The following is a 12,363-nucleotide window of genomic DNA, read 5'->3' as shown; positions in this document are numbered from 1 at the left end:
TGGTTGAGCCTAGATTTGCTTAGCCTTGCTATCACTAAGGTACTTCTCATCATCCTTACCCATGACATGAAACAGATCAGGATAAATCCAAAGGATGAGAGGAAAGGGATGAAAAATTAAATGTCTATTGCCATGACTGTTATTAAAATGCCAAATAAATCCACTGAGATCAGCTTTATTTTAACTGCTGGGAGTTAAACAGTCTTAACGAATATCTGAAGTTATCACAGTTAAATACTGTCAAGTTATGCTTATTTTAAAATGTTACTAATTACAAGGGACTCCAAATGTTTAGTTGTTCCAGTTAACTAGATGAAAACTTAAAATCTCCTTTACACACGAAACACTGGTAAGAACAAGGTGGATTTAATCAATGAGTTGGATTTTATATAAAGCAGGTATGATACTAACACCGACCTCTGCTATACTTATTGAAGTAAACGCATCAAATGAGCATTTCCCTTTTCCTTGTGTTGTGGAAAAGTTTTAAGAAGTTTTTTGAAGTACTTTGATCAAGCTTTGAAATCATTCTAGTGGACTGCTATTGTATAAAAACTGTAATTTATAGTGCTTGACCTAAGCAGCTCTTTGTCTCACAGCCACATTCAAAACAATAGCAGGAAGGTAAAGAACACAAGGGGAACCCAGGCTGTTCTGGTTATTATTTAATTAATAATTCCATCTTCCTTACTTCATCTTAGGAATCCAGACTTGTCCTTAATAAAACAGGTTCAGATCACGTGTAGTATGTGCAGAAGGTCTGAGTAATCCGATGACAAACTTTGTCACATGCAAACCCCCTCCTTAACCCGAGTGACTACAGACAGGTTCAGCTGTGCCTTTCTCTATAACTGGGGCCGATACTGAAGGCCAAGTCCCATTGTTTGCCTCTTAGTTTCCTCTTTAGGGATAAAGAACAAAGCCAGTTTTACTAATCAGAGTTGTGTCCACTGGGAGATTTTCTGCTTCCATTCGCATCACATAGTAGTTACACTTGGAGGCAACCTGCTCCCATCAGATCACATGGAAAATGCCAAGTTGCTCCCAAGATGAATGAAGGAGTCATTCTCTAATTAAAGACATTCAACATTTTACTAATTCACGGTTTTAATCATTGGAACACTCAGACTGAAAGTAGATGCAAAACTTTTCAGTTTTTAGTTCCTTTTGCCAAAACATGTACTAAACATAAATCCCATTCCATATTTAACCCTGCAAGATCTTATTTTCTTAGTTCAAAGTTTTAAGATCCTTCAAGTGCCACATATGAACTTGAATACGTTGGCCAACTTCTTCCCCAACCTTCACCCTACACATATGCATCACGATTTAGAAAGGATGGATTTTGATCCTTGGATTTTTTTTCTTACAAAGAAAAAAGGGTCAGCAGTGTGAAAATGTGGAGAACATCTCCATGTGGAAAGAAATGGTTGAGAGCTAGGGAAGGGGCAGAGGGCAGGGAAGCAAAGTGAAAGGATGAAGCATAGGAAAGCAGTCACAGTGTAACCAAATTAAAACACCAGACCCATAGATGGGAGCAGACATCTGAAGTGTCTTAATTCCAAAGAGGAAACAATGGGTGTAGCTCCCCAGTGGAGGTGAGCTAATTAGCTGTTCACTTTGGCACTGTGCATTAATTAGTATGGCCCACCAGGGACCATTTAGATGACCTCATCTGGGCACTGAGCAGTCCCCTGGTGGTCTGAATGAGTTAATACACCTCCCCAAAAGACCAACAATTTTTCATCTTTTCCAGAGTGGAATCAAGCCTTGCTGATAAAGAACAGGTACACACATCTAGGATTAACATTATTTCCTCCTGGAAGTCCAACTTTCTACCTTAGACCCCAGGGCCTTGTCTTTTGTATGTGATTTTAGGAGCATTTTGAAGAGTTGACATACTTTGCTAGAAGGCAAAAGAGAAAAGAACTATTGATTGTTTATGGTCAGTTTTTTGGGGGCTGGGGTGGATGAGTGGGAAGGATCCTTTGAAGTTACCTTAAGTTTCAGTACTGGGTCAGCTTTTCCGAGCTGGTCCCTTCCCCCTACTTCAAATGGGTCTTTAGGTGTTTGAGAGCAGCTGCCTGGCAAGTCACTATGTGACAGAACATCATTTCATTTTATGTTTTGTACCCACACCTGCTCTCTAGACTGGCATAAATCATTAGCACAGTGTGCAGAATGCCCCCTAAAACAAGGGTTGGCTTTAACCTATGTGTTCTCATGACAACAGCCAAAAAGAGTTGTCACCCTGAACTTTTTGGGGCTGCTGTTTCCATGGTCTAACAATCACCAGCACCAAGCAAACACCTAGACTTCGAACACTGAGGCTTGAAGTTTCCGGGAATCTTACTCCCTTTCTCTCCTTTGCTGCATCCACTTACAGTCGTAGCTAGTATAATCACATTAGTTTTTGTATTGGAAAGAAGTTTACCCTTGCATGATTCGTAACCTTATTGTGTTGTGTAATGGCTTCTTTTTCACTTTTAAGGCCCAAACTTAAAACCTCATGCAAAAAGAGGCAGGGGTGCCTTCGCTGGGGATCATCAGTGCTTTCTTGCTACGCATCACGTCAGGGAACCAGAAAGAAGAAACGTAAAGTGCAAGCACCTTTAGAAATTTAAGTTTATTGCTATACATAAGTTTGTTTAATGTAAAACAAATCCTTGACAAGGATTTAATAAGATTTTCAACATCTGTACAGATAAATATACTTTATTCCTAAGGAAAAAAAACTATTTGGAGCAAGAAACCCTCTTAACATTTTTGCTTAAAATATGCATGTATGTAGGCAATATTGTTTCACATGTAAAATCCACATGATGAATTTTATACTGAAACCAAGATGTCTTATACCTCTCATTTCATCCTCTTCCTCTGTTGATTTAATGCAGCTAACTATAGAGTAAAAAATCTGACAAGTTTGTGTTAAGGGAAAAGCAACATGCAGAGTTTTGCAGGCAAAATGAACAGCATAAATGATAGATTTGGTCTTTAAAATCAATCAAAGCAATATGACTTACGGTGTTTTAAAAGTTATTATTAATATTTGAAAAATTATCTATTCAACATTATGAAAGTTGTCTTTCCAGCTTGGTGGCAAATACTTTACTAAATATACTTTTGGTTGCAGATTTTTAAGTTCTCCAAAGATAGGCTTAGTTTATTGATGCTTTTGCTTTACACTGAAGTCTGATGTATAGTATATGAAAGTGAATAAATTAAAGGGGACAAATAAAATGTCTTTTATTTTGCTTATTTAAATGTTGCTCTTGGGGCTGGCACTGTGGCAAAGTGGGTAAAGCCAGTGCTGCAGTGCTAGCATCCCATATGGGCACCACTTTGAATCCCGGCTGCTCCACTTCTGATCCAGTTCTCAGCTATGGCCTGGGAAAACAGTGGAAGGTGGCCCAAGTCCTTGGGCCCTTGTATCTGAATAGGAGACCCAGAAGAAGCTCCTGGCTCCTGGTTTCAGATCAGGCCAGCTCTGGGCTGTTGCAGCCATTTGGGGAGTGAACCAATGGATGGAAGATCTCTCTCTTTCTGCCTCTCTGCAATTCTGCCTTTTGAATAAATAAACCTAGAGCAACTTTTTTTTTTTTTTTTTAAAGATTTATCTGATACACTTGGGTTATTCAAAGCTGAATATTTCTAACGCTTAAATTATTTAAAGATTATAATTATGTGGTATAAAATGCAGGTATAAGCATTGTACAGAATGTACTTTGTTTGCTTAAATATTTCATCACCCATTTTTGTTATTTATTTGAAAGAGAAAGAATGGGGGAGGGGAGAGAGATCTCTCCAACCCGCTGGTTCACTCCCAATTGCGTCCAACAGCTGAGCACTAATAGGAAGCTGGAATCAGCAGCAGAGCTGGCACATGACCCCATGCACGCTGACATGGGATGTAAGTGTCCCAAGTAACATCTTAACTTAGGCCAAACATCTACTCCAGAATGTGTGTTTTAAAAAATTTTACTCATAAAAATATTGGCCAAAGTACATACTGACAACTAGCCCTGTCATTTTACAAATGGGCTCTCCTTAATGCTGGCTTTGCACTTCAGTCCTCTCCTCTCGGCCTCCAACCTCAAGTGTGGCTTCCAGACACAACGTAATTGATACTGTTAAATGAGAGAAATGTAAGTTGTTTGGTGGTCAATAAGCATTATTCAAAAAGGAAATTCTCATGCAGTATATTGTTTGCAGCTTGGCTTAGGGGCACCGAGGTCAGGAAACCATGAAGACAGGACAAAAGGAGCTTGCGGCATGGGCCACCCTCTCTGCTCTGCCAGAGCCCGGAGCTGAGAGCAAACATTTACTTTCGGGCTTCATGTCTTCAGCTTCCCTAGGGTTGTGCTAGATTAGTCCCTGACGGTAATGCAACACTGAGTATCTGAAGTGCACATGAGGAAGGGGGAGGCAGACAAAAAGAATGAATGGAGGCTTAGAAGAAAAAAAAAAATGGTGATTTGGTAACTGGGAGGAGAACTGAGAAATCACACACCTTTCAGTCTCCACATTTTTCCTTTTGTTCAGTATACAAGGAGAAACCATCCGGAAGGAAGAAAGATTATGACTATCTATAAACTAACTGTTTCACAGAGACAGAAATGCTGATAATGAGTGGGTTGTGTCTGTAGTTCTTGGCTGTTCACATCAGCAAGGGATGAAGGAAAACAGAAACTCTTGATATGTTTGTCTAAAGAGGTAGTGGTGTGACCACGGGCAGCAAAAGTTCAGCTGAAGTTCAGGGCAGATGTTGCCAGGAGTTTACACTGCAGGAAAGTGAAATTGCTTCCGGAGTCACCTCCTCCTCTCGGCTTCTCCTCTAGGATCTCCAGGGTCAAGCAGTGCTGTGGCACAAGGTGACAATGTCGGTCGGGAAGCAGGCTTTGAGCAGGATGCCTCTCTCCCGGTTGCAGTCCAGCTCCTGGATAAAGCCGTACCAATAGATGACCAAGCCTGGCCCAAATCTGCAAAAATAACCCAGAAAACAACATTCACACGTGGGGGCAACACAGCTACACAAGAGTCATTCTGAAGGCATGGGTAGAGGGTTGGATGACTGGATTGTACACAGCTTCTCTTTTTTGTTGCCACCATTGTGACTGAGAACTGTTGAACCTGTACACCAGAGCTGGTTTGATACAAGCAGTACCACCTTGGATGCATGTGTTACTTTTGCTTTCAAGGAACCTGAAGCACTTCAAATCTGGAAACTGTCCATACCACCAACACATCAGTGATAATAGCAAAGTTGAAACAGGGACAAGCCAGGCAGCACCTGGCTTGAGACTTTAACCTCCTAGACATCTATAGGTACTACTTGAGAATGTAATCAGACACACTTTCAGCTAAGAAAAAAAAAAAAAAACAAAACCAAACATTTGAAAATGATTTAACAGACCAGCTTAAGGTCCTCCTCTGACCATGATGTTCTAGTCATGCATCAATAGGGCCAGAAGTACCTCCTGCCATTCAGTTAAAAAAATCTGTATGACACAGAGATTCATCAACGAGAGCTTCTCCCCAACTCATCACCCCCACTTTAAAACCTCCGAGGTGGATGCTGCCCGACACTTGCTGATAGGTTCTTACGGAGACTAGGAATAAAGGCGCGAGGTAGACGTGTGACCAAGTAGAGACGGATGCAGGCTGCAGACCTCGGTATTTCCAAGTTGGGCCTCTGAAGTTTCTCCCCTTCTGTTCACAGTGGCTGGTCCCCGCCAGGCAGACTCAGGAAGTCGCCCTACAGACTGCTTTACCCATCAGGAAGTGGAGACCTTCGGGCCGAGTTCGTAAAGATGTAATCACTATCAATCACCGTGCACACAGAGATGTTTTGCACATCAGTTTCACGTTTTTCCTACCGAGAGCACTTAATTAAAGGGCAGCACTACTTTTGGTGTAGTGTTGCAGGAATTTTACAGTGAAATCATAAATTATGAATGTTGGGTTAGTAAAAGGATGTCTAAAAACAGAACAGCTCTCTGTATTCTAACATTACAGCAGGCCGAACCACGCTAGGCCAAAAAGCTTTTTCCTCCCGTGATTTATTATATGCTGTAGTGTACTTGCCAAAACTAACAGTACAGGATGGGCTGTGAGATACCGTATGCACAGGAACAAGTTCAATTAGATGTCACGGACTGGTTTATTTGGGGATTCACATCAGTAGGGTAACCAAGTTATAGGCACAGTTTACTGAAACTTTCTGAATGCTGGGAGAATGACGAGAGGGTAAAACTGTGAAGTGTGAAAGCTGGGCATGATGGGAAACCTGTGAGTACCCAGCCCAGGGAGTTCTACCCGAATTCAGGGTTGGCTGCAGATGCCCTCTTCCTCCTTACAATCTCCAAGGAAGTCTCCTTTTGTCAGAACAGCTAGGGTCCCTGCACACAGGGCACGTGAGCTCCAACAGTCTGAACACAAGACAAAGCTTGTGCTTAGAGCTGAACTTGCTGCCATTTAACCCAGGTTTTCCTGCTAACTTTTCATCATGCACAGTCAGTTGTCTGTAACAAGAACATATACCACCTTGCACTTTGATTTTTCAAGGAGCTCTGATGAGCACCATGCAATCTCAGAATAGTGAAAACGAGCCTGGAAAGAGCAAGAAGCTCTAGCAATTCTGTGGACCATGTCCAAGAAGTCTCAAACCTTCCCATCAGCGAGGTGGCCCCAGAGTCAATCGACAGACCTAACGTTACGTGCAACACATTCCTCCATTTTATTACACAGCCTCTGGAGACCAGGATGTTCTTTAGAAAGGCACTAATGTTTTTATAAAGGGAGAAAGAAAATGTGATCTAACGAGTTACAGAGAAGAACAAAAGAATATATGGGGTCATAAAAAACAAGCCCAGTATTTTAAAGATTTAATAAAACAAAAACACATATCAGCAGCAGAGAGCAAGAGCAGCCTGCACTTTCCCTGAACAGCTAAATCATAAGCTAAAGGACACGAAGCTTGACAGCTTTTTACGGAAATGGCATTCTCTAGGCAGAGAAGTCAGGCTGGGAACACCTCAATGCTCCAGCAAATGGACTTGTTCCACTTGTGAGGCAACGGATGAAACGTCCATATCAAGAAGATTTTGCAAGACTGTGAATCTGAACATTTCATGTAGCGGCTCACAACCAGGATTTCCTAAATGCAGTAACAGAGGTCCAGGAACATTTTTAGTAGGATTCGTAGTAAGGCTCTACTACCTATCAAAGTCTTTATGCTCTACCTGGAATTACGTTAAGTTAGGTAATATTACCTCTGTTGAGTAACACAAATGTGATTGACTGTGTGTGCCTAATTAAAAGTGAGTAGGGGCAAAGATTGTGGTACAAGTTAAGTCACTTCTTGGGGCACTTGCATTCCCATATCAGAGTGCCATCTGGAGTCCTAGCTCATCTGCTTCCACTCTGATTTCCTGATAATGCATCCTGAGAGGCTGCAGGGCCCCTGTTACCCAAGTGGGAGAGCTGGATGGAATTTTGGGTTCCTGGGTTTGACTTGGTCCAACCCTGGCTGCTGCAGGCATTTGAGAAGTGAACCAGCATATGGAAGATCTCTCTCTCCCTGTCTATTTCTCTTTCAACTGGATCAAAATAAGTAAACGTCTAAAGAAGTAAGGAAGCACAACTCCCACTTTTAAAGAGACACAGTAGAGAGGTCTTTGAGTGACAAGAACAATAGGAGTTTAAGAAGGTGACAAATTTGGAAGTTTAACGGCAGAATAAGATATGCCTTGTTGCAAACACTCTCTTCAGTGCTGTTCCTAGCTTCCTCCAGCAGCCCAGCACCCAGATCAGCCACTTGTGAGCCTAGCCATTTACAAAGAGGTTGGCCACAAATAACTTCATGTGATCAATTCCTTGGTTAATTGAACTAACAATAGGGAAATTTTTGGTCGGCAGTTTGAAAAGCCAAGTCATCCAAAACAGTAGCATTTCCTTCTGAAAAGGTGAGAAACGGAGAAGACTTTAGAGTTTTTACGTTTGTCTGTCAAGTACGTGCTGTGTGCGGAGTCATTTCGTCTTTTGATGCCTATTTTCATTCACTGAGGTACCACTGGACAAAAATGAGATCTCTGAGAAGGCAAAATTAACCTCTGTGACCAATAAAAACCAAGAGACCATTAGTGGCATCTAAAAGACAACCAAGTGCCGGGGGAAATCTGCAAAGCAGAGGATTGTTCTGCTACTTCCTTACCAACCCAGGGACCCTCAGCAATGGATGCACACCAGCATCCGGGTTGATTCTGTACACATTTGTTTACAGAAGGTTGCTATACTCAAAGTAGTACGATCAAAGATCCCAACAGATTGTAAAGACTCCTGGAGAGCAGAGACTAGAAGGTCAGTGACCTCTGAACAAGAAATTTTTCTTCCAAATTAACACCACTTAGAAAAAAAATACTTCTTGGGAAAAATAAAAGTAACAACAACAACAAAGGTGAAAGTCAAAAGCCATGACCACAACAGATCTGGAAGGCATAACAGATGAAATTCTTCATGAATGATGACAATCAAATAAATGTGTTCAAAATGTGTTTCTTTTGTTTCCTTCTGTTTTAAGGTATTTAGAGAAATAGGAAGCTGCAGAACTAAAGCTGGGGCTCCTTCATTATCTTCTAGGGAGTATTCTTGTTTCAGCATTTGTCTCTTTGTTATACTGGGACTTGGGAGCAAAGACTGGATTGTATTTGCATTCATGCGCTCCATGCCTAGCATGGGACATGACAGTCACCCTCAGGTACAATACGGAGAAGACAGATTTGCATGTGTTATCAGTGGCGGTCTAGAGACAGGGGTACTGCCAGGACTCAGCCCTCGGCATAGCATTTTTATTAGTGATCAGGATGAGCACAACACATGGAACAGTTCCAGATCATAGTGCTAATAAAAGTGATGAGGACACATTTTCATAGTATTTACCAGGTGTTAGTCACATTTCCCAGCATTTCATGTATCACCTCAAGTCTTATGGCAGTCCCATGAAGTAGGTACAATGATTGTCCCTGTTGTATATAAATGAAGAAACTCAGGCATATAGTAATTAGATAGATTTCCTAAAGTTTCACGTCTAAAAACTGGAGGAACTAGTTTTGTAACCCAGGCAGACTGACTGCACTATTCGTTATAATGTAACAGTCAGCTTACTGCACAGAGTGATATGGTTAAGACTGGGCACTGGTGAGGCTCCACCTCAAGAGTGTTGGAGCATTTGGATGCGGTTTCTTAAGAGGAGTATCTTCAATCTGGAACTGGCCCAGAAGAGAATCCCAGTGTGTTTCAGAAGTGGTTAGAGTAACAGGGAATGTCTGGTATAGAAACAAATGAGGTAACATGTCAGCCACCCTGTTTTGAGAGTGCTTTTGGGGAGGAGGTACATGATTCATGGTATAGCTTACAAGTGCAGACTTTGGGCAATGTCTGAAAGCAGCCAGAAATGAGACTGATTCAACACGAAGAAAGCTTTCTATAATTGAGTCTTTGGAAAGCATGAAGTGAGCTGCCTTGCAAAAGATTGACGTCTGAGACAGTCTTTTAGAATAAGGCTGGGTTCTCATTAAAAAATTACACATTGAGATGTTTTATACAAAATCCTACAGAATCAGCTTTGAGAAATGTATTGATCTAGTAACAAGCAACCTAAGCTAAAAACCTACTACTCTTATAGACACTCCTATAGACACATGGGGCTGCCTGCAGTCCCCAGCACCGTTACCCCCAAGTGTTGATGCTTAGTACTAGGTATCACTTATCACATTTGCATTGTGGATTTTCCTGTCGTAGAGACCCGTATCCCTTTACTTAATCTATTAAAGATAGGGAAGCAAGAAGATAACCTTGGAGGATTTCATATTTTAAGGAAAAAAAAAATGAAAGAGAACACATTTCTTTCTGGTCTGCTTACTCTGCTCATTTGCCCATTCGATTCCTGTGGGCAAGTGAGTTTTGGATCCCTTCCCCAAGACCTAAATCAGAGGTTCTCAACCTGAGGCCCAACACGTTGGAGGGATTGTTGTGAAGAGACTGTTAGACACATCAAGCAGTGGCTTCAGATAGAAAACACACACACACACACACGATAATAGGAGTCACACAGCTTTTGGGCATTAGGAAATGTAAAAGCATAGCTATTATCACATGAGGTGGCAGAAAAAAATTGTGTTTAGAAGATTTTCAGGTTTGGCTAGGTTGGAGTGGCTACTGCTCTAATGGGTTCTACTCTTTTGTATTGATGGATGTGTCATGTGCAGGTGAACGACATACACAAAGGAGATTCTATGATACGGGTAACATTAAGACATACTGAGGAGGTGTGAAAATACTTGGCAAATTTGTAACTAACCTGTCCCTGCACATATGGTTCATCTTCACAGTAAAACTGAGCTGGAAGGAAAGACACTTAGTTACTGCATCAGGTCCCTCTGAGAAGTGAGTCTGAGAGCAGTCTCACCACTGTTGTCTATGGGAAGATGGGTCAAGTGTCAGGTGGCACTGGGAAGCAGCAGTGATGAAAGAAGACCCACAGCAATGGGGGTGCTCAAGTTCGGAGCTGCGAGTGAGTCCAAGAGATAGTATGGGTAAGCAGGTTAAGATGGTTTCAACGGTTCCCGACTCTTAGTACTCATGCCCTTGAGTGTGTGCTGGACCTAGGGACATGCTTGCAACAGACGATGGCAGAAGTGTTAGGATGGCACCTCTGCTTAGGTCACCAAGGACTGACTTCTTTTGCGCTGTTAGGCTTTGTTGCCCTCCCTGCCTGTACATTTTTGATGAAGCAAGCCACCGTGTAGGAGACACCCATGTGACAAAGAACCAAGGATGGACTGCGGTCAATAGTTTGTGAGTTAACTGCAGATCTCAGTCCAACAGACCATGAGGAAGTAATCCTGCCAACAGCCACGGGGTGAACTTGGCAGTGGGGCCTTCCGCAGTTAACCTTCTCACGAGTCTGTGGACTCTGGGCCAATAAAGCCTGGAAGATCCTGTGAAGCAGAGGATCCAGCTGAAGTGTTCCTACACTCCTAACTATATTCCTAACTCATGAAAACTGACATATGTGTATGCTATTTTAAGTCAGTGCTGGGGTCAATTGTTACACAGCATTAGATAACTAGCAACAAATGTCTACTACACACTCAACAGAGTATAATCAAATAGTGCTCTTCACATACCCAGTATGAAGAATCCTACTGCATATGTGACGACTGGCTTTTCTAGTCATAAAAAAGCCAGAGTTCAGCAAAACTGGCCACTGAGGGAGATTACCAATAAGCAACAACTCTCCATTCAGGGAAATCTCAGCAAGTAAGACACTGCTTTTACTACTCCGAGCTTCCTGGCCCCTCACCCAAGGTTTAAATGTACGTTCTTGCTGCCTAGCAAGGATGCTGGGTTTATAAGAAGTGAGGAATTCCACATGTCTTCTTTAATTTGGGGGTTTGGGTGTTAAACTGTGTTATCAGGGCAGAGCTAACAGGTAGGAGGCAGGATACAAGCAGAACACTTTGTAGGGGAGGTGAATGATTTCTGACAACCAGGGAAGACACAGTTAAGGAAAACGCCACAACCCAACTGTGCTAGTCCATGGCTGTTTGGTGGTAAAGCAAACAGACTCTGTTAGCAGGTGTTGAGACTGTCCAGGAAAAACAGATGCCGGTTACATTTTGTTCAGTTTTTAAAAAGCAGTGAAAGCTGTAATGTATTTTTAAAGGACTGTCACCAAGAATGTTTTAAAAATGGTACGTTTGTGAGTAAATTCTTAGTTTTTCCAGAAAAATCTAGTTATCCTCAGATAATCCCTGAGGGTTCCAGATTGTGAATGTTTGAGAGAATACAGTATAAGAATTAAGTTGTGTCTTTTAGTTCAAAGTTTCCCATAAGTTTGAAAAAACTCAGTTATAGACAGAAAAAAAATCAGGGCCTCCAAATTCAGAAAGAACTGGATCACTCTTTTTGAACTACAAAACAGTCTCCCTTCCTATATTCTAATGCTGGAATTACTTGGATGGTATTGGTACTGAAGGCCAAGGAAGACTATTTACCTTTCTATTGTTACACTTTTCCTTGAGATCTCTTTGGGGAGTGTAGAAAAGACAGGCAGATGCAGGAAGTTAAAGAGATTTCTGATCATGGTATCGTGGCATTTTGCTAAATTAGCCCTAGTAACTGACTGCCTGCTTGGTTTCCTGAAGACAGTTTAGCTTCTAGGTGTCCACAGGTTTCACAGGGCCTCAACCAATCATCATGTCTATAAAAATGCTGTCTAGATACATATAAAATATAGTGATTTCTATAACAAATCATTACTTTATACTGAATGTTGATGACATGATAGCATTTCCAGCATGC

The 12,363-nt window shown here is 41.7% G+C and overlaps 1 protein-coding gene across 1 annotated transcript in view; it reads right to left on the bottom strand.

Moving 5' to 3' along the window:
- Window positions 1–2,652: 2,652 nt before the first annotated feature.
- CDIN1 (CDAN1 interacting nuclease 1) overlaps window positions 2,653–12,363 on the bottom strand; it is a 245,048-nt gene continuing 235,337 nt past the window's right edge. Inside the window, exon 11 of the mRNA XM_062205587.1 lies at window positions 2,653–4,979. Within this exon, the coding sequence (XP_062061571.1) occupies window positions 4,850–4,979 (130 nt within the window). The 3' untranslated portion in view covers window positions 2,653–4,849. The remainder of the gene's footprint in view (window positions 4,980–12,363) is intronic.

This window comes from Lepus europaeus, chromosome 11 (genome assembly GCF_033115175.1).
Source record: "Lepus europaeus isolate LE1 chromosome 11, mLepTim1.pri, whole genome shotgun sequence".
Taxonomy (NCBI): Eukaryota; Metazoa; Chordata; class Mammalia; order Lagomorpha; family Leporidae; genus Lepus; species Lepus europaeus.
The sequence above is the reverse complement of the archived record's forward strand: the minus strand, read 5'-3'. Positions and strand labels throughout refer to the sequence as shown.